Source organism: Oenanthe melanoleuca, chromosome 1A, assembly GCF_029582105.1.
Source record: "Oenanthe melanoleuca isolate GR-GAL-2019-014 chromosome 1A, OMel1.0, whole genome shotgun sequence".
Classification (NCBI taxonomy): Eukaryota; Metazoa; Chordata; class Aves; order Passeriformes; family Muscicapidae; genus Oenanthe; species Oenanthe melanoleuca.
Window position 1 is genome coordinate 4,181,379 of NC_079334.1, and position 22,702 is coordinate 4,204,080.

The following is a 22,702-nucleotide window of genomic DNA, read 5'->3' on the forward strand; positions in this document are numbered from 1 at the left end:
CCAGGGTGGAATAACTTCCTGCTATTTATCAAGTGTTTCCACTTCATCATTATAACAAGTGCCCCCAAAACACAGGAGCTAAGAGCCACTCAGAATTCAATAAACTATTAAAAATCACTCTAGGTAACTGGCAGGCAGCTAAGCCAGTGCTCAAATTTGTTATCCAGAACAAGGTTATCAGCTTCTCTTCAAGACAGAACTGCTTCCACCATCCCCCAAGTGGCTTAGAAAATAATCTGTTATTATTCTAGTGCATTTCGTTGTTTGGTTTGAGGGCTTGGTTTCTTCGTATTTTTTTAAATCCTATGTAATACCTACTTACCTACTGAAAGAAGAGCATGAACACATGCAAAATTTTATTTCTATTGACATATTTTCCAAGCATCTGGCAGACATTCAGTGAGTTCAAAAACCCTGTAACTTTGCACTCACCCCAAAATAACCTCTATTCAGCTTGTTTTTTCCCCTCACACACTCTTGCACTGCAGTGGTGCTGTCCTTTGCTGCTAAAAGCAGTAGCTGGAGTAGTGAGGAGGGACTTACACTGGTCACTCGGCGGTAGATCTGCGCGGCATTTTGGCACTCGGAATAGGGGTACTCAGACGTGGCCATCTCTAGCATACACATCCCAAAAGCATACACATCAACGGACTCATCATATTTCTCCTCATACATCTCGGGGGCCATGAACTCTGGGGTACCTTAAATTAAAAGAACGATTCAGACTCTAAATGTCTCAAAGCGAGCAGAGGCTGCTGGCGTTACTCACCGCAGGGACAAGCGGCTGCGCAGACCTGTGAGACAAGAGAAAGTGGAGGCAAAAAGAAGAGGGAGGAAACCCTTAGTGACTCTGTTGCACCAATGTACTTTGTGAGTCTTCCATTGCAAGGCCTTTATGGAATAACAATGGCATGTGAGATCTGATGCAATTCCTGGTTTAGCTATGTTAGTTGATACAAGTACCAGAACAGACTGGATTAGCCTGAAATCAAACGGGAGGGGAGGGGATAAGAAGAGGGGAAAATTGTAGACTAGCCATAGGCTGCAAACCAAATACTAAAGAGAGTTAAGGCACTTACCTTGTCTCCCTGTAAGAAAAGAGGCACATTAAACCTTGTTCAATGAATTACCTGACTGCCCTCTGCTGCAAAAGAAGTAGTACTGGTAAGAGCCCACAGCTAGTCTCTGACCTGGTGCTCTCCATCTACTTGCTCAAGTAGAATGGTTCGGGTAAGGCCTTGCAATGAAAAGCTCTATTGTTACAAGTATAAATCTCCGTGAAAAGAGGATAAAAGGTAATTTTCTGCAAAGGCCACTCACCAGAGCCCTTTTCTTCATATACTTACCTTCCCACCTGCAGTATATTTTTAGGCCTACTGCAGATACAGGCATTAGTGAGGGACATCCTACAGTCAAAAATACTCAGAAATACAGAGAGATTGAGTTACAGGCATAGAGCGTGAGATTCAACAAGTCCCATTTAAATAGTGTGCAGAAAATTATTGCCCAGTGAAGCATCACAGAGCCCCTCTGCAAACAAAGGGCCTGCATTGTATGATCAGATTTACTTTAAGCCAGAGATGAAAGTTTGCTTTTTGTAAATTTAAGCACAGAATTATTTCCTGCAGACACCAGATTCCAGACAATTTACAGATCATTCTCCAGCCCACTGCTTGTTTCCACCACGCTAAACCAAAAAGAATGTAATTGCAGTCATTTATTCAAAGGCTAATCATTAACAGATAATGTAACAGATGGTAATTTTCCATTGATAAATTTGAAGATATGACAAATACGCTTAAGAAATTATGGTTTTTTAACACCATTCTTTTCTTCCCTATTAATACTTTGACCTGGTTAAGAAGCAGGAAATATTTCAGCGACAGCTTGCAAGAAAATTTACAGGTATACACCATTGATCCCAGCTAGGAATCTGGCACAGGACTGTTGAGTAATGCTTAATTTTAGCAAGCTCTAAATACTGAGAGCGAAAGAAACTTCATTCCCTGCAGTCTATCCACCCAACTATAAAAACAAAGTTGATAAAACCAATTCTTTCAAGAATCAGTAACAAAGATTACACTAGGTTCTACCAAACCAATTCCTGAAAAAGGTTATGAATGGATGGATACACAGGGACAGAGCCAGAATAAAGCAGTATTTCCCAATGCACCCTCCTGACTCACAAAAATCCACATTTTACAGACTCCCTAAGTAAGGTCTTCTTATTTAAATACATATATAATATTGACTTTCTTTGGTATACCTCAGGTTCTGATTACTCACAAGATGCAAGAGATTCAATATTAACCCCTGGTGACAATTTAAAAAAATTTGGCTGTATAAACTAATGCTATCCTAAATATCAAAATGTTGTTTGGTCATCAAAATGTACTTGTACATTTCTTGGAGCAGCACCACATCAAAGGCAAGATTTAGATATAACAAAGAGTGGTTTTATCAACAGTGTTGCACTAGATTGTTGGGCAGGACAAGAGCTCTATATTCTGAAATAGCTAATGTTAATATACAAATATCCAAAGCACAACCAAAATTTCAAGATGTCTGTCTTTGCATTAGGAACACAGAATGACCTCTGCAACCCAGAGACAAAGCCTACATATTTTCAGGCTTTGACCATGTACCTTTTCAGCATGTTTTTTAGGAAAGTTTTTAAAACACTCAAGTCTCCAAAGAGGTAGACTGGCTCAGCAGCCTCCAAAACAGGAGAGGCTTACCTATCACACTTTTGGCAAAAGAAGCTCGTTTCAGGGTTGCCAGGCCAAGGTCTCCAATCTTGACTGATCCAGTGGGGCCAGTAATGAAGATGTTGTCACATTTTAAGTCTCTGTGAATGATGGGAGGAGTGCGTGTGTGTAGAAATTGTAAGCCTTTCAATATCTGACGGCACCAGCTTCGTAGGACTTTAATTTTCATCACTTTAAATCTTTTCAAATACCTAGTGAAAAAAAGCAACAATAGGTTAAACAGATTCTGCTAACGAACAGTAGATAAAACTATACCATTTGCTGTTGGGATGCAAAGAAACAGTAATTAAAGGCGTGGATAAATTTAAGCTTCTATTTTAAAATCTACCTAGGTGTTTCAGGACTTCAGAGGAGCCAAGGATGATTCCTCTTTACAAAACCTATCTCCTTTCTTCTAGCCAGCAGACTATAATGATGAAACAAAAATGTGAAAGCTTGGTGTACATAGCTGATAACTCCTCTGCATACAAAATCATTCTACAGTAATTAGACAGTTGGATTGCTAAATTTCAATGACAAATAATTCAAGGCTCATGAATTATTCTTTATGTATTTAACTTCTTAAACACTTACAATCTCTATCTTGATTAATTGTTACTGGATGGGGAGGTGGGTCACTAGATCCAAAATGTTAATAACCAACAAAGTACAGAGCTGTGGAAAACTGCAAGAGCTCTGCAATCATTATTCCCTCATTTACAAGAGTGGTCCAAGCATTCTGTTCAAGGTTTCCACATTACATTTTAAATCTGCTTCAAATTTACCTGTGGAGCTATCAAGTAAATTAGAAATTCTTAGAAATCCTCTCCCTGGTGCAGGACAGGGTTTGATCACCTGAATCCAGCTGGTACTATTCATTACTTCAAAATTGTGGATAGATACAGACAGAGCAGAGCAATCTTTAAAAAGGCTCTGTCAAATAATTGAAGTGGAAGAGTTCACAGGTAAGTCTGTATCCCCCTGCAGGTGGAATGCAACCCAACCTTCACTGTTCAATCTTTGCCACTCCTTCAAACCCCACATCAGAAGAATCACATATCATAGCACAAATATTTTTCAATGTGTGTGACCTAAGACTAAGATCTTACTCTGTTACTTAACTTCAGCAGATTAGAGATGCCACAAGGTGAATAACCTCTGACAGTTTTTAAGTGCTTTCCAGCAAAGTTCTCTCTCAACCTCTCTTTGGGTAACACAATCTGAAGTGTTTTGCTCCTTCTGAAAAAGTACAGGCTGGACTATGTGTAGAGCAAGGACTTTATTCATGCTGGGCAATGTTACTCAGTCAGAGTCCCACATAAAGACCAGTTTCACACTACAGCAAGACTGCTAGTAAATTCTGTGACCAGCATGGAGTCTAGCAACTGCAAATATTAAAACTAAAAGCAAGTTGTGTTCAATTATTCTGTGGTAGTGGTCAGTCTCTTCTGCAGGTTCACTTAATTAGAAGATGCAGTTCTGATGAAATCACTTCAATCAGCTCCAACACAGAAATGCACTGTATTAAACCCTTTTATTTTAATTCCTCCAGTTCACAACACGAACTGGAAAATCAAGCTGCTAGCAATGATCCTGCTGTGAAAACAAATCTGTAAAAGCAAAGTCAGATCCAGAAGAAATCAGGTCTTAGGATGTAAAGAAAGGAAGGGGAAAAGCCAAGCCAAGGAAGGAGACCAACTGAAGGAGGTTCTGAATCCCATCAGCTACCACTTGAATTCTTGCTATTGACATAACCCTCATTCATCTCTCTTGAGCCTGTTCCAAAGATCACATGGTAGGGGCACTTCAGTTCAGCATCTGGAATCCCTAATTGCATTCTTGGTTACAAATATGCTAGTCCACTGCCAGCTTCTCACAGCTGAAGGACCTGGATCCAACCATCTCCCAGCATCATGCAGTGTGACTGTCACTGTTCCATAACACTGTCCTAAGTCACATGTCACTTAATGCAGAAAACAATTTAAAATGGAAGCACATATAAATACACAAAAATTGACAAGCCTACTAGCCAGCATGTTTTCACTTTTCCTACTCTTATAGAATAACTTGGGCTTGAAGAGACCTCAGGAGGTTTTCAGTCTAAGTTTCTGTAACTACAGTTACACAGAGATCAAGGAGCTATAGGAATCCTTACTAAAAAAATGAGAGAAAATTTCCTTTAAGAAATCATCACAGTTGTGTTCTGATCACTTTTTTACATTAGACAACAATGTCTATGTCCCAAGTACCAAAACAACAAGGGCAACACTTGTATCAAATTCACTTAAAGTAAACATACTGAAAAAAAAGATAATGAAGTAATAGTCAAATATATGCAAACACAAGTGTACAGTAGAAATCTAGGAACATGCCACAAGCACATGAAACACTTAAGGCACACCTGAAATCTCCCATACAGTTCACCTGCCAAGTCTCAAAAGTGAAGTGGACTAAAATAAACTAAGTCACAATCATAACTCCAGCTACACAAGAGTGGGGAAAAACCCTACAGTTTAAAAGATCTTCAAGTAAAGAGCCTATTACTTTTTTCTGGATTAAATAAAAAGACTTTCTTATTTCAAGGTACAAAACAATCCCACAGACAGAAAATCTACTTTATAATTGTAATAGTCTAGTATTACTTCATCATCTTGCTTATGACACGACATAAAGTGCAAGTCCAAATATTAAAATCTGTGAGAGAAATAATGGAGCAAAAAAGGAAGAAAAAAATAAATTTAGCACTAAACATTTAGCAGAAAATTAGGTAAACTTTATTTAAAGGCTGCAAAACCATTAAGTTATTACTTGTCAGAAACAGCACATGAAAGAGCAAATCTATTCTTTTATCTGGAATACATTAAACAACCTGAGAAATGTCTCCAGTGAACATATGACTAAAGAATGTTGTCATAGCCTTAGCTGTCCAGTGCTATTTCAAAAGACAAACACTTCACTGTAACTGCAGCCCAGACTTGCAATGAGCCATTTTTCTTCTTAAGAATGTCCATTTGTAGCTATCAATAAGCACAATAAAAAAATCACAAGACACAGGCTATTTCAACTAAAGAGATGGCAAACTGTTTCCAGCTCTCACAGCCTGCTTACACATGTAGGGTGTGAATGCCTCTCCAAGAGTGTAATGGGCACTGAACTAAGTGAGGGATGCAGAGCCCCTTTATTCCAGAGCTGGCAGCTTTACTCCCACCCCAGCAGAGGGATGGAGGCTGGAGCTCCACACTCCCAGAGATATGCAGAGCTCCTTTATCCAGAGCTGGCAGCTTTACTCCCACCCCAGCAGAGGGATGGAGGCTCCCAGCAGTGCAGGAGCCCCCACCAGCCCCCCACACCGCTAGAGGCCCTCGCAGCAGCTGCAGCTCCTGTGCTCTGCTTTTACCTCTGCCTTCAGCACACCCCGAGGTGTACTTGGCTGCCTCACAGCTCCAAGCTGCAGGATTTTGATCTGAAACTTCAGCAAGTTTCAGATCAACCAATAGGTGGTGAATTTTTTTTAATTTTTACATGTTATTTGCATTATGGTAACACCCAAAACCTCCCAAGAGAGGTGAATTAGAGCTTTGAACTTTACCAACTAGCTCATCCTAAATGGAAAGCAGCTGGAGGAAAAAAAAAAAGAAATTCTTAGAACTGAAAGCTGAGTATTGCTTTCCTGAGCTCTCAAAATTCCAAAGCATGTGCTTACTGGGACATCACAAGTAAGAACTGACAAGCCAGCTAACTTGGTAAGATGTTTTACCATACCTGCAACGCTAGTAATGCTCCTCTTAAATAAGAATGTTCCTACAGTAGGTTATCCCTCAGCAAAAGGGCTCTGTTCACATCTAAATATCACCTATTCCTAGTGCTCTGGTGTTGTGCTAAGGGAATTGAAATGCTGTGACTTGTCTTAATTTACTTACGTTTTTAATGTTCCAGACGTCATGAGCTCCGTCACAAGAACAATGCACTTTTTTCCTTTGACTGTAGACTCCCAGGAATCATAGAACCTGACAATATTGGGGTGCTGAAGCCCTTTCAGCATCCCAGCTTCCTCTTTAAATCTTTGTCGCTCTGACTTGGACAGCTTCCGATCCTAATGAAAAAGAAAAGGTGCATCAGAAAGTTTTGCTTCGTTTTCTTATTGACAGGCAGCAACTTGAAAACAGTTAGATACTCACAAGAATCAGGTGTCTTAAATGTCACTTGGTTTGCAGTTACCTTTAAATATTATATTTTGAACACATCCTATTACAGTCTTTTTGTAATACTTTGTTCTTTATAATTCTGTTGCTCTCAGGGTTAAGAACTGCAAGTCCATAGATTAACTCCTCTTTCTGCTTCCTCCTGCTTTACTCCTAATAAATTTAGCTGTTGCCTTACTCAGGGTGGAAAGGGGACAAAGTCTTGAACACTTCAGTGTTTGAGAATGAAATCAGATCCTTTAAAGAATCTCCCTCTCATGTACATACCAACCTTTCATTATTCCTAGTTGTCTCTCCAGACCACTGGTAACAGATGGAATTAGCCACCCCTGGAGGGGGTTAAGCATCAAACCTCTGCTAACATAAAGTATGTTCCTGTAGCTGTAGACAATCAAGGGAATGAACTGGATTTTCTTTGATTAAAAACAGAGCCTCATAATTGAGCAAGTTTCCTGAAATCTCACATCAACAAAACCAAAACTATAACTCCCAGTAGAGACAGAAAGCAATCTTTTGGCCTGAGATAGAATAGGAGAAAGCATTCCTGGACAATCCTGCTGTATTACTACCAATAGCTGGCTATCAATAAGACATTTATTACCTGAATGAGCAGCACATCTCAAAGAGAAGACATCTCCTTGTGCCATGCAGTGTTCTCAGTTTACCAATTCATGCACTGCTCACACCAGTCAAACTGACTAGCACAAATATGCAGTTTGCATTAAAAAAATTAAATATTTCAGGATATACTTATAGCCAAGAATTTCAGATGCATTGCTTTTAACAGTTATTTAGCAATAACCAAAGACCTATTTGTCAGATCTGAGTAATAATGTTAAGTCACTTGATTTCACATTGTCTTTTCCATTAAAAGGAGGCAGTAAAACTACACAGGATTTACTTATACCCCCATTGTCCTCCAGACAGTAATTCCTCTTCCTTTGTTTACAGGTTATGTGTTTTCTCAATACAATTCAGCTCCAAATATCTAAACCATCCTACATTCACTAAGATCATCAACTTGTCCTAAAAGGTTCACAGAGTATCTTCAGGCACCTATAGACATTAAAAAGCATTCAATCCTACAACTACTTCAGTGTGCAGAAATCAGCATTACTACCTCTTGTCATTCTTTCATAAGCATACTTGCACAAGTTTTGATATAACATGTGCAGAAATACTGAAGCAATTGAGCATTCATGTCTGCTTAGGTGTGGCAGGGGTTTTAATATGTAACTAGTACTCCATTTGAGCTGTTTTACCCATCTAACAGCTTTCCTTTCATTATAATGAACAAGGCAGCACAAGTTCTGTTTCAAACCTTGATCTTAACTGCTTCAAACTGCTGTGAGACAGAAAAGCAGTGAGCTGCTATAGGTACAGCTGACCATACACATACTTCTAAGCAACAGTGCTGTAAACAACACAATCACAGTATCATCTTCCTTACAGGAAAATAAAGCAGTATTCTCAGCCTCTGCACTTGACTCATATCATTCACTTTTTAAAACCACTGTATAATTCAGCTATTATATATTATAAATAATTCAGGTCATTATACAAAAATGCTGCAATATTTACTTTTCTATCACTTTTAAATAGTCAATATGAACACCTGCACTCATTTTGGTCCAAACCCAAGATTTTAGACACACATTTGGATTACATTTCCTTTACTGTGTGCACACTAACAAGTTATCTACCACAAACACTGTAAATCACTTTTAGACCTACACTTCACATCAAGTCAAGGGTATTTCATTTCATTCTCATTTTAAACCACGTAACCCAATCTCCCTTAAGGGCTTTATTCACTTTTCCCTGCCCCTGTACTGCTGTCCCCAAATAGAAACTAACAAGTGCTAATCACTCTTATCAATGAACAGACTCCTAAGAGGCACCCACATTTGGACTCATTTCTCTCTCTGGTCACATCCATGGCAGCATCATGTTCCTGCAAACACAGCTGTGACGTTCAGCAGACACTCAACACTTCAGTACTGGCATTAAAAACCCACCAAGATCGTGCAGTAGACTAAGTAAAACAATGCTGCTTTGAAAGTCACAGTGCCCCAGTGATCTGGGACAAGTTTGGACAAAGCACAGGCCAAAAACTTTCACCCAGGAACACAGCTATGTTTTTGCAACCAAGGAAACCCTGCACCCTTCAGTACATAACTGCAGCAGCAAAAGGGAACATTAAACAGAGCTGGAAGAAAAAGACAGAGAGGCCACTTGTTTCCTAAGCCCAGCAGTGCATACTACCTTTTACTGCTCTCATTTCCTTGGACACACAACCCACACCCTCACCCATTACAGGTTTTTATATTCTTCTCCTAAAAGAACACTAATGTTAGGTTACAGAAGACTGTCAATATACTTTAAAAGAACCCACAACCCTGACATTGAGGAAAATATTGGATCTCCTGTACAATTACACCAACACAGTCTGTATACACAATGACTGGTTTTAGCTGTACGAATTACATTCTAATGCAACTTGCAAACAGCTGACCTGCAGGCCAACATACAATTTTACATGTCCACTGTCAAAACCTGAGTAATTAAAAATATTAGACAGCAAGATCTCCCAGGCTACAAAGAGCCAGACTATAATAGAGCCCATCCCAAATGCATGTTGGCATCCTTTGAGCTTTTAGTATAGGCAAAAGTGACAACTTCACCTTATGCTTGTTCTTGTACAAAAACGCAACTTAAGCAGCTGCAGCTATTGAAACAAGCAAGTGAAATAGAGCACTATATGTAATTTGGGAGACTGAGATGTTACCAGCCATGTTCGGTATAAATAGTTCAGGAAAAGCAGGGGAATGAGAGTATCTTGGTATCACATGGAATCCAGAAAGAGGCTGTACAGCATAGCTGTGGCAGAGAGAATAAAGCCATCATCACTCAGGGAGAATTCAAAAGAGTGTTTTGCAAGACTTTGGGAACGGAACAGTTGTCACCATCCTCAGTTATAACTGCATACTCCAGAAGACTCTCAAGCCCAGATGTGTCTTCCCAACAAATCAGCTACTGGGGGCAGTACTCAGAATCTAGCACGGCCTCTGAGCAGGAGCCTGCAGAATTGCAAGACCCTCAGCTCTATCTCCACTTCTAAAGATGTAATGAAGTCTGTGGCCTCTCACCCAAAAGATGCCTTCCTTTCCGTTAAATTATTTTAAGTGTGAATCAGACAGGCAGATTTATCCCTTGCAGCCTTTTTTCCTGTAACTCATGGTCTAAATAGGTACATAGATGGATAATTTCCACATCTATTTGCTGTTTTCATTTGAAAACAGAAATATAGGTTTCCAAGATGAACATTCCAGTTTCACCAAGTACAAGATTATTTAGACAATTTCAATGTTTTTGTTGATTTTTTAAATTTTATTTTTAAATCGAACAGCCAGAAAATAAATAAAGTAGAAAGACTCGCATATAGTTTTCCATAAGCCCAGGAAATTTGAACTTTACCTGAATTTTATAAACAAGCCAGCACTTTAAGAATAGTAATAATGCACAGCTTGATATTCTATCCTTCAAAGACTAAATAATTTTGGAATCCCCACTAATAAAATTTAAAAATGGACATACTCTCTCCTTTCCTGGTCTTTTTTTACCATCAGCAACCTTAGGCAGAGAAGTCCTAAATCTCGAAATTAGCAAATCACATTCTTGTAGTAGCTCAGTTGGCACATGCTGAGCAGATATAGCCCAAATATTTTTAAAAATACACAAAGCTATCAAACCATAAGAGGTTGCTTCCTAAAATGGATTTAACTACCTTATAAAATGGACACCATTGTTCTTCCTAAACTGATAGCTTCCCTGGAGGACTTAAGTGACACATCCCAGTCTCTGGGCTGCCCTCTGAACAAACTGAAACAGATGCATCAAGCCTACTCCGTCCATTTCATTCATTCCTTTCCACCTACATTAAATTGTTTTGACAAGCCAGGACAAACAGCAAGGCTTCCCAGCACGTGACTTGTGGTTCTGCAGTGCCAGGGGCCTGAAAGGAGACAAGAAGCAAATGAAATGATTGTTCAGCTCAGAGCGACTCAATAAGCTTTTTCTTGGCTGTTTCCATTTATCCAGGTCCTTCCCATCAGATTTGTTCTGGTCAGGAAAGAGCTATCAGAGGTGTTTATATTTTTCAGTGTAAAACAGGGATCTTGGGGATTCATGATAAACCAGGTACAGGTTTATTCTTCCACTAATTTCCTTAATGTACAGCAGCATGAATTACACAGAGCTACCCTCCTTCTACCCCTGTACCTACATGCCTTACATAAATGAAAAACAAACCAACCCAAAACCAAAACAACTCCCATCCCCCCTCAAGATTAGCTATTGTAACAAGCCACAAAAAAACAAAGCTCATCAGCAAAAATGCCTGTATTCCTCTGGTGATTTGTTTCAGCCAAGACTTACTATCTACTCAGACTAAAGTCTGGGACAATTCAGCCAGCGTTAAAGGGACACTTTTGCAGTGGTGGCATAGTGCACCTCACCCTCAAACACATACTGCAGGATACCAAGAAAGTGGCTACTGAGAGAAATAGAATACTTGGAAGGAACTACATCTGCCAGTTCCTGCTATACATCCTCCAAGGTGATTTTCACTTGCTTAACATCAAGTACAATTTCTATCGCTGAAGTGCCAGGGAACCTTCATGCACAGCAGAACAAACCAGACTCACAAAACTTGCCTTGATCTGCATCTACAAATAAGTAGACTCATAAGCAATATAGGTCAACTTTAAACTGTCTGGGTTTTGTTTTTTTGTTTTAAAAACACTCAGTGGATGAGCTGCTACACAATTTAGAGCTCTTTCATCTTGCACAAAATAAGAAAGATAAGCAGTAAAGAGGATACAGAGATAGACTGGACACTTCATATACTACAGACAGGTTTTACTAGCTTTCTGAATATCCTACCACTAGATTCAGAAATGATACATAGCTATGGTCCAGGGACAGTTACTGGGTTGTTTTGCAGGGAGGATTAACTAGACTACAGCAACACTATGTAGTTTTCATGCAGACATGCACTAGAAAAATTAGCAGCAATGAACTGCCTTCAAGTGATGTGATCTGTAAATGTACAGCCACGAGAGACTTCAAAGTGCTGTTGAATTATAGATAGTCTGAATCACAACCAAGGTAAATTATCTATCTTTGCTGAGGTTACACCGAGCAGCTTTTTATCACGCATTCAAATGCCTGAAAATCTGAGTGAAGACTTTGCAGCTCCCAGCCTATTATCTGGAGGAAAAAGTAGCATACAGAACAGACAAATGTTCTTCTGTGTGCATTTCTGCAGTATATGAGAAAGGCTTTGCAAGGCTTTAAGCAAGGTTAATGAGGGGTCATCAGAGGAGAAGCTAGCAAGACTGCGCTCTGATATTCGGCACTGTTAATGGAACTGAGGCTTTGTGGGCTGCAGTGTTCTCATCCTGAAAAAATCTAGCAGTTAAGAGGAAAAAAGAGCACAGTAACCATTGAGCTAGATTAACAAAATATCAACAAAGAATCCACTGAGCTTAAAAATCATCCAGCGTTTCACAGTCGGTGCTTAGAAATGGAAGTCTCAGTGCACAAGCACTGCATCTACTTTTCTGTGTCAGCACATAAACCACTTAATACTTTACAGCATTAAAGACTAGGCAGAAAGATAAAAGAGAAGGCAAAGAGACTCTTCAAAACGCACCCCTGTACAGCAACAGACACAAAAAATTATCAAAGATCTGCACAGATCCTTCCATCACTCTACTTTCTACAATCCACTGAACACAAAAAAACTGATTAAATAGAGCTGAACAGCTGCTGTTCCAAAAGCACATATCCAGGCTTAAAAACACCAGTTCCCCCAGCCACTGCTCATAAGGAGTGCTCTGGGTCCATTGGCAGCTTTGCTGCTCTTCATTTAACATGCTCCAGCACCTTAGTGCTCTCCTTATAGGGAGAGGCCCAGAACTTTCCAGTCACCTCCCTGCTCATCTTAGTTTAAAGATAGAAGATAAAGCTTCTGACAGGTAGCAAAACAGAATGCAAGGCCAAGTGAATGATTACTTACTGAAAGAATGATTTCACATTGCTCCTTGGCAGTCTCCACAAGAAGAATCAATTTTATATAAGCTACGGATGATCTTCATGGAGCATGCAAATAACCTCAAGTATAACCTCATATATATTATATACTTCAACCTGAAGTATAAAACACATATCTAACACAACAGAGAAGAATAGGCTTGAAACACTTTCAAGTTTTAAGGTTCCTGATTAAGAGTAAATATTCGTCTAAGGTATCCCCTTAGACAAGGTACTAAAAACTCTTTAGGTTTCAGCGAAGTACACAAACAATCAACCTGAGTGAAACACCGAGGGATTATTTCCATTATTTCCATTACTTGTCAGTTTCCTGGTGAAAAGCACCTGCCTTCAAAATTTTCCACCACTGGTTATGTGGAAGGCAAAGGAAAATGGTTAATTGATCTGATAATTCTCTTCTGTGTTTTAGTTTCTGGCATTTCAATGCACTACTATAGTAGCTAAATAGAAAATTCACTGGAAGATGAAGTTAATTTCTTAAAAACACAGAAAATACAAATGCTTCTTATCCTCTCTCTCAGAATTGCTGCAGTTAAATGATGCAGCAAATGCACATCACTTATGCTGCTCAAATGTTAGAAATTAAGAAACAAATTATACATAACCTGACAGATAACTGATGGTAGGAGGAAGGAAAGAAGGGAAATGAAACAAAAGGACGACAGAAATCTTCATCAGTCACCATTTAGTGTAAGTCAATTATACGTATCCTGAAAGAATTTGTTCTTGAGTACTTGAGCAAATAAGAAACTCATCTTTGTCTCAACACTGAAGGGGAAATATCTGCAAACTACAGCCCACGTATCTGACCAAAAGATTCCATCACCACTCCCCATTTTATCCTGTGATTGTCTCTGCTTAATGAAGCTGTGACTCACCACCACAGGCCAAGGGGGCAGAACACCAAGAATTCTGTCCTCTGATGTGCTCACTTTCCTGCTTTTACATTTGCAGCAGCTCCGGTGCCAACAGCAGCAGTAGCAGCATCTATGACACCTGGTGGCAGTAATGTCTTGGACTTTTAACCTATCCTTGAAGAGACATCCTCAGTGAGTCTCCTAGTAACAGAAAAACTATCAGAACTGACATCTCTGCCTGCTTGCACCAAGTTCTGGCATCATTGCAAATACAACCTCCACAAGAACACAACAGCAGAAAAACACTAACAGGAGATGGGAATGCCTCTTCTTTCTATAAGGTCATGAGAGTCTTGAAAGTACACATCCCGATAACAAAGTTGGTTTTTGTTACAGTAGCAGTGTGGGAATTTTTATTTTCATCAATGCCAAAGGTGACCACACTGCTGGGATATTGTACTTGGATACCCTTTGCAACATTACATGGAAGGCTCATGGCCACTGCTCACCAGAGAGGTGCAAGCACACAGCTTCCAAAAAATTCAGCCAGCACAGATTTTTATGTCACTGCTAAAATTTTAAGCATTAATAATCTGTACAAAGTCTCTATTGGATGCTTGCTTTTCAGAGCTGTGTTATGTGTGAATATACACATTAATACACATCTGTACTACTCCTCTCCCCAGTCTCACATCAGCAGCAACATCCATGGGCAAAGCAAATAGGCTGAACTCAAACCTGAATCAAATGCCCCTTCCAAAGAAAACAATGACTGAGCTAAACATCATCTTAGAGTACATTAAATACCATACTCATACTTTACCAAATCAATTACATATTTTCCTTTCCTTTTCCATATTTTCCTCTCCACAAAAGCAGCAAGCAAAAAATTTTAAACAGATATGAAACCTAAAGCTTAGATATGACCTCCTCTGGAATCTTCCAAGTCATCAGAAATCTGGACTAAGAATGGCAAGCAACTGTTTAGGCTTCAGTCATTTCTATTCTAGGGTTGCTCTAGGCAGCATTTGTGTTTCCTTACGTGGAAGTCACAGGGGGAAAAGAAAGATGGCTAAAAATTTCATTTAATTTATCCATCCTGAGAGGCTGAACGTTAAGGGACAGTAATCCCTTTAAAAAATCCCTTTAAAAAATGTTGCTATACAAAAACAATCAGTAAAAACAGAGAGCTCATCTATTTATTTTCACTTTTAAATTGTTATTTGATCCATGGAAGATAAATGGATAAGTTTGCTTTCTGATAGCAGTTCTCCAAAAGGCTTATGTTTATTACATACAGCTTATTAGAGAATTGAAGTGTTGGCTGAACTGAATTCTTGATGAGCTATTAACCAGCTGGACCATCTTGTCACTTGGCTCAGATGCCTCATTAAAAGTTCTGAAGCACACGTCAGTTCCCATTTTGCACTGAACTGATGGTTTTGTCAGTGAGAGCGAAGGTACATCCCATCACCTCAGTTTTATTTTACTATGAAAACCCAGTTCTCCACTCAGGGGTGACAATACTTCAGGAAAAAAGTCTTCTCCACAATCCATTCTGGTGATCTCACAGATTTATTTATTCAATGCATTAGAAGTGCAATTGCAGCTTTTTGTTTCATGTGTTTCTGTAGGGCTCAGAGTCCTTTTATGAGTAGCTGCATGTCTAGAACATTAGGGCAAACCCTTAACTGATTCTGATAAAGGCAAACCAATTTAGAAAATCAACCACATATTACAATTCTTCATCTCATAGTCTTCACAAAGCTAATGACAAACAGGACAAGGTAGCTACAGCCACTTTTCAGCATGCTGGAAAGCTGCATCAATATGTTGGCTGGAAAACACCCAGGAGAGTTTCAAGATAACTGCAAGGATTCACTATTAATGAGCACAGTAAGGGCTCAGAAGAACTAGGAACGTTCTTGTGCCTCTCTGAGCAGCTCCCTTGCAAGAAATCTCAGCATAAACCTTCGAGACAAATATTAGATCAGCCTTCCCTGCCCCTCACACTCCTCCAGTTGTAAAATAAACTCACATCAGCCTACAGCACACATTGGCTTCAACACTGGTATACACATGGTGTTTGCAGACTGGTTACCCTCCAGGAGTTACTCTTCCCAGCTTCCCTCCTTTTCCTGCAAACACATCCAAAAAAAGTACTTCATTGAATTTACAAAACAGTGGATTACTATCAGTTTTGACAGGATGACATATGAAGTGTAGGCCAAGAACTGGCAGCCAAGAGAAAATCCTTACAACTATCACTAGAGTACTCCATGCCAGACATCTCTCATTCAGAGACAGATCTCTCATTTGGAGATCCTTCAGGGATCCATGAAAAAACTGCAAATAATTGCCAGGTGTTCTTGCAAGACAAAAGAAATCAAAAAGGGATCTCCTGCAGGGTAAGACTAGAGGGATCCAGAAATGAGTTAAGGGGTGACCAAAATGTGTGTTCTAGGTGAGGAGTCAGAAATACTTTCCACAAATACCAATCTTAGTACAAGCAAACATCAAAATCCTAAAACACATTGGAGAAGCACTTTCAAAATTTTTAAGCACAACTGGTGTAAATTTCCTGTGATCTACATAATGCCCACCTTCACCTGAGGGTTCTCAGAAGCATTAATAGTCCTTCCATGCTTACCCAAAAGATTGACTTATGAAAGCATTTCTTGCATCACTTGCATGTTTACTATAGACTTTCACAATACCATATACATCAGAGACACTCATTGCACCAGCACACTGTGTACATCTTTCTTGGCTAACACCATACATAACCTGCATCTAAAAAGTTACTCACAAAGTCACAAATATTTCAGACAGTAACCAAATGAACCAGTAACATTCTAATTTAGTAATATGTAAATTTAAAAATACGCATGTTATCTTTCATAGAGCAAGGAATTTGAGTATAGTTGAGTCAGAAGAGAGAAAACACTCAAATTTTTAATAGTGGACAAGTGGTAGGATGAACAACTAAGAAAACTGGCATGATGAAGCATACTCTGCATCCAGAAGCTTAATGGGCTTTGCAATTCAATCCTGAACAATTAAAAAAAATTATTAAAATACATGAGAAAACAAGGTCTAATTGAAATGCAGGTGAAGGGACCACTCAGCTCCTATTATCTAATGCAACACAGGATACAATACATAAAAACAGTCAGGGTTTTGCTGTATTCTAAATCAAAGTAATCATATGCACAACTTGGACATAGAAGTGCTATTTTTAGAGGATGAAAGGGAAAAAAAAAATAAACCCACACAAACCCTTTAAGTGTTGGATTGACCTGCAAGAAAAGCCACTGACAACTAAAATTCAGTTTTGTCAAACAGGTGAGATGAAAGCATCAAGAGAGTAATATCCAAAGGGAGATAAAACACACAGCTAGGAAAAAGCACTAGAGGAAGTTTAAGATGAACAGTTAAGGCTTCTTTTCCTTTGGAATTTGGAAACTACATATGTAGTATTCCCACTGGCAAGGCTATCCTCTATTAATCCAAGGGATTTTTCCAAAGAATACTACTGGGAATATCCCACACTGCCAGAAGACCAACCATGACCTAGAAGGCCTCAGATACTCAACACATTATCTATGAATCAGCTATTCAAACTGCTAGAGCTTATCCAAAATGTCTGTTTCTCATTACAATGTGCTTTAGTCACATACTGTCTGTCCTTGGTCTGGTGCCACTTCATTTCAATTGTTTGAACAGGAACACTGGAAGGAATTTCTTGAAGACAAACTATAATGCCTGTACATGTCATGGTTCAAGGGGCCTGCCTTAAATGGGTCATCACAACCTGTAAACAAGCTTCTTGGTTTTTAATTTACCTCCTACTTTGTCCCACTGAAGAATTCTACATGCAGCTCAAAATTCAGCTTAGTTGTGAACTAAAGCACTTTATCTAAAAAGAAAGCATCTAAAAAGCATTGAAAATATTCAAATAATGTGTCCATACAGTGAAATATCTGATACTCTGTGAATCATACATAAAAACTACTAACTAGTTATCATGTTTAACAATGAACAAGTTCCCTTAGCCAAAAAGGTAACTGAAAATGAGTGTGTTTCAGAGAGAGCCATTTTGCTAAGCACAATGTGTTCAGCAAGTATCCACACACAAAAAGCTATGGAAGCTTAAATTCAAAGGAAAGCAGTTTGTCAGAAAAATCTGTTCTGGTACTGCATCCCTTGCATCAACTACATTTCTGTGGGGATAAGAGTGGGTAAGTGGATTGAGATATTACATATTTCCATATTTTAATTTAAATTCCTTGCACTGCTACATAACCCCAAACAACACCCCAGTAAAACCACTTTAATTAAGCTAAAGACAGTATCATAAAGATAACAGACACTTGGATCTGGTTTTAGCCTGAAATCCACTGAATAGTACTTTAACAAGTACACAGGCTTGCTCTTGCTAGAGTCAGTAAAGAATTATCCTTCCCCAGTCTTGAGATAACAAAGGCCACACAAGCCTGCTTTTCACAGGCAGAGACAGGACACAGATAGATCTCTGAACAGATGTCTAACAGAGCAGCCATATTCATTTTCAGAATAAGAGCCTCCTGTCCAACAGGATGTGAATAGAGGCAGGACAAGACCACATAAACAGCAGTCTGGAAACACCTGAGAACTAATTCATTTCCAGTTCTGTTACTACTTCAATATTTTCTTCAATTAACTCAAGAACAATCCTAGTGCCAAAACAAACTTTCCAATAAAAACACTAATGCTTGAATGCCTATTATTAGAGATATTGATGAAAACCTCACCAATTGCTTTTAAAAACTATCGGGCAGCTTTGTAATTGTTTCCTCCTTAAGACCCTATCACTACAATAGAAAATCGTTTTTCCACAGAATGGCTATGATCCAAACACAGATGTCAGTACTTTGGAGGGACAGCTGTGTGAAAATCTCTTGAGAACTCAATTCTAAGACCTCTTTTCATAGGGGATTCAAAGGTGGAAGTGTCATTAAGTACTTTTAAAATCCTCAAAACTTAAGAACATTTATAAGACAGCTTTCTTCCTATTACCACAGGGTTTTTGTTTATATCTTGTTTCCTAGTTTGGGCCCCTGAAACTGAATTATTGCAATGGAAACAGAGGAAAGACAAGGACTTTAATCTTTGTTCTCTAATTGCTTACTAAAAATGAGGGCCAAGCGAAAGCACCTGCTTTGCAGCACCTCAGAATTATTGGAAAGAGGCTTCAGTAGCCAGCAAATAATATTACAGTACAGAGCAGCAAGTGTTAAAACTCAAAATTTATAATTAACAGCACCAGCTTTGATACTTAACAGCCTAGAATTGTGAAAGAGGGACAAAATCAACAGACCATCCAATAGGCAGGAGCTGGATAGATGAATCACAGTCTCAGCATTACAGTCCTATCTTCAAAGCTGTTAGCAGGCTGAAAAATTTATGAACAGGCATCTTCAGAATGAGTTGCAACATATCTGTCCATCAGAAGCAGGCATTCCCCCTTGTGATTTCACTTTGCAAGTAATAAAATCCAGACTGCACTGCAAACAAAGAACTGCAGTTCTCCCCCTTGCCTGCTCTTGCCCTGAGCACTGAGAGGGTTTTGATGCAATTTTAATCTCTCCTGTGCTTCCAACACACATTGGCTCTCACAGATCTTTCTTGTAACTTCCTATTTCAAAGCACACTCTGAGACACCTGGTCCATACTCCAGGCACCTTCTGATGAAGGTTCCCATAGCCATTAGATTTGGCTCTGTCTGCAGAGCAAATTCATGCTCAGTAGAGACCAAACTGAGATAGCTTGAGCACATATTCACCATACTGAACTGCTGACTCAGTGCAAATGACTCCGTTTCAGAATTAGTCACACATGTGAGTATGCGAGGTGGAAACCAAAATTTATGTTGAAACTATGAACTCTTCTTATCTCAACAACTTCAGCATGCTTGTGCCTAAATAAGGATTTCACAAGAGATCTACTGGCAGTGATCAGGCTTGTGGAAACAGGATGCTTTTCCAAGACAGACAGTGGAATGGGATGGTATTGTAAGAGCACAGTGGAATCTTAAGACCATAGAAGAGATTGTAGCTTCATACCAAAATTATGAGACTCATACCCAGAATTTCATTTTTAAATTTGAAGATAAAAATATTCAGGCAATACAGGGATCAACTGACTTTTCCTGTTATGAGCTCCTGCCACTCCTTCTTTCCAGAACACCATTTCAAGTTTTCACTTCCCAGGAAAGACAAACAACATTAGACATAGCACAGACCAGGCTCTGACCTAATTAAAAAGGAATTCCCATCCAATGTTTAAGACACTAGACACTAAAACAAAACCAAAAGCAGTCAGGTACTACTCTGATTACAGCTATGTTCAGATTGTTAATAGATTTTTGCAATTGTTTAATTTATATACATTTCTTTGAACTTGCAGATTCCCCTCCTTCTGTACAATCATCTTCTATCAAAAAAAAAAAAAAAAAAAAAGAAAAAAGGAAAAAATAACACACCACAAACATTTCTCTAATTCAGCCATCTGTATATCAACACTGTTTGCTGGTAGCCATTTTATTTAAACCCTGAACATCAAGAGTAGTTTAATGTGAAAAATCCAAAAGTTATTTAAAAGAGCTAACTATAAATATATAAACTTCTACATTTTACAATACATTAGGCAAAAAAGAATAAAAAAGGATTTTGAAAAAGGATTTTCTTATCAAATCTGGTAAAAATCAAAGTTATGTATTCCATTCTTTCTATGCCACTTTTTCCTCAAAGCTCATGGGAAAGCAGACATTTTCACCAGGGCATATGCTTTTAAAATAATAAAAAATTCACCTTTCAAGATCTGAGTTTACTACAACTAAAGTCATTTGAGCAGTGTATTTTCACAGATGCTTCCTTCAGACAAATTACAACATATTGGTACCAAAGCTGCTTCTCCATCTCTCACTACTGAGATTAACAGCTGCAAAGTCTGCTGCTGGTACAAATAGAGAGGCTTCTGTTCCACAAAAGACTTTCTGCTTGAAAACTTCCATTTCTATTTCTCCAGAGAAACTTACAACATGATGAAGCAAGCCATTTCTGAGGATATTAAAAGTTCCTAGCTTAAACAGTTGCAACACAAACAAGTGAACTGAATTACACTGTACAGCTTTGCTGCATTTCCTATCCTGAGGGTTTGACTGGCACATGCAGTACAAAAGGTAATTATATATTTGTGAAACAAAGCCAACACACACTAAGTTCAACAAACTGCTTCATACAGCACCATACAGATGCTGACACAGATCTTTCACAGGCTAGAGCATGGATCAAGTCTTCAGAGTTTAAAAAAGGTAGTTTCCAAGTAAGTGTAATCTAGAAAATGTCACCTCTCTTTTTGATCTCAAAACTCTGTGTGGAAACACTTCCTCAGCATAGAGACAGCACACCTGTCTCAACACTGCTTTTAGGTCCTGCTTCACAGCTCTCAAGTAAAAAACATTAAGGTGCCAATGGATGCAATCAAGTGTTTTCCTCTAAAGCACCTTTAAGAGCTTGGCTGAAGCTTCTTAAATAATTAAGCTCAAGACAGACACTTGGCTTGAAAATTTGCAGCCCAGGTAGTTAAGGTACACACCAGCTGGGCAACTGAGAACAGACTCTTGAGACAGGACTCAATCTGAAGTGATGCTGCCTAATGTATTAGTCTCATGTGTACCAATAAAGAATTTGAAAGCAGATGACCACTATGTAAATATAGAGCATTACCAACACACTTCTTCCTAAGACAGCTTGTAAACTTGCAGACCATTACAGAGCTAAACTGCAGAATCAGCATGAAAGACAAATACACTAATTTTCATACTTTCTTATGAAGTAAAGTGAGTATCAAGAGACACATTATGACAATTGCTGGGCGGTAATGCAAAGAAATTCAATCATATGGAGCTTATCAAGGACTTGAACCAACATTTTAGGCATTGTCACCAAGTATCAGACTGAACATTCAAATATTAAATTGTTATAGCAGGATTTTTGACAACAACACACAAAGAGGCTGCAGAAGTAAGCAAGGTATCTCCTTATATTACTTCACCCAAGGAAGTCCCCAGAACAACTTCACTTAGGCAGCTTCATCTCACTGCATCCAATGCTTGTATTTCCAGTTACTCAGCATGAGAGCACAGTCCTCTAACACTTTTAGAATTGAGTTACTGAAAAGACCTAACAGCAACTATTGCTTCAGTAGCAGATCCTTTTCTGAGTGAAAACAAAACCACTGAGGCACTTAGTTTGCCTTTTCTAAAGGCCAACACTCCAAACACAGCATGTGAAGCTCTGTGCTTTGAACTAGGCTTTAGTAACTCCAAAATGTGTTTTCTATCCACAGCTGCAACACCCAAACTGGATCCACAAGTGACCCAGAGGGATAAGTTCAAGGAACACTAAGGAAGGAGACTTGACAGCACACATTATCTCCTCGACCCTCAGAAACAAAGAAAACCACACTTAATGTCCATGACTTACAAGGTACAACAGCCTAATGTTGTCATGGAATAATCACCTGGTTCCCCACAGTTAACTTACACAATATCATTAGTACTAGTAAGACACTGAATCAGAAACAGAGTTGTAAAGCAGATAAACCCAAATTCCTCATTTAATCAAACATCCATAGATGCTACAAGCAGGAATCACTAGGAACACAGAATAAAACAAAAATCATGACAAGGATTTCAACAGGAAAAGGATGGAAAAGAAACAAAAAAAACCCCACC

The 22,702-nt window shown here is 38.9% G+C and overlaps 1 protein-coding gene across 4 annotated transcripts in view; it reads right to left on the bottom strand.

Annotated features, from left to right (window-relative positions):
- Positions 1-22,702, bottom strand: part of WNK1 (WNK lysine deficient protein kinase 1) — a 95,779-nt gene that overhangs the window by 57,184 nt on the left and 15,893 nt on the right. For all 4 annotated transcript variants that reach the window (XM_056508606.1, XM_056508630.1, XM_056508621.1 and 1 more), the window contains exons 2-4: positions 6,668-6,840; positions 2,739-2,959; positions 544-701 (exon numbers count right to left, since the gene is read on the bottom strand). In XM_056508606.1, coding sequence (XP_056364581.1) covers positions 544-701; positions 2,739-2,959; positions 6,668-6,840 — 552 coding nt within the window. The remainder of the gene's footprint in view (positions 1-543; positions 702-2,738; positions 2,960-6,667; positions 6,841-22,702) is intronic.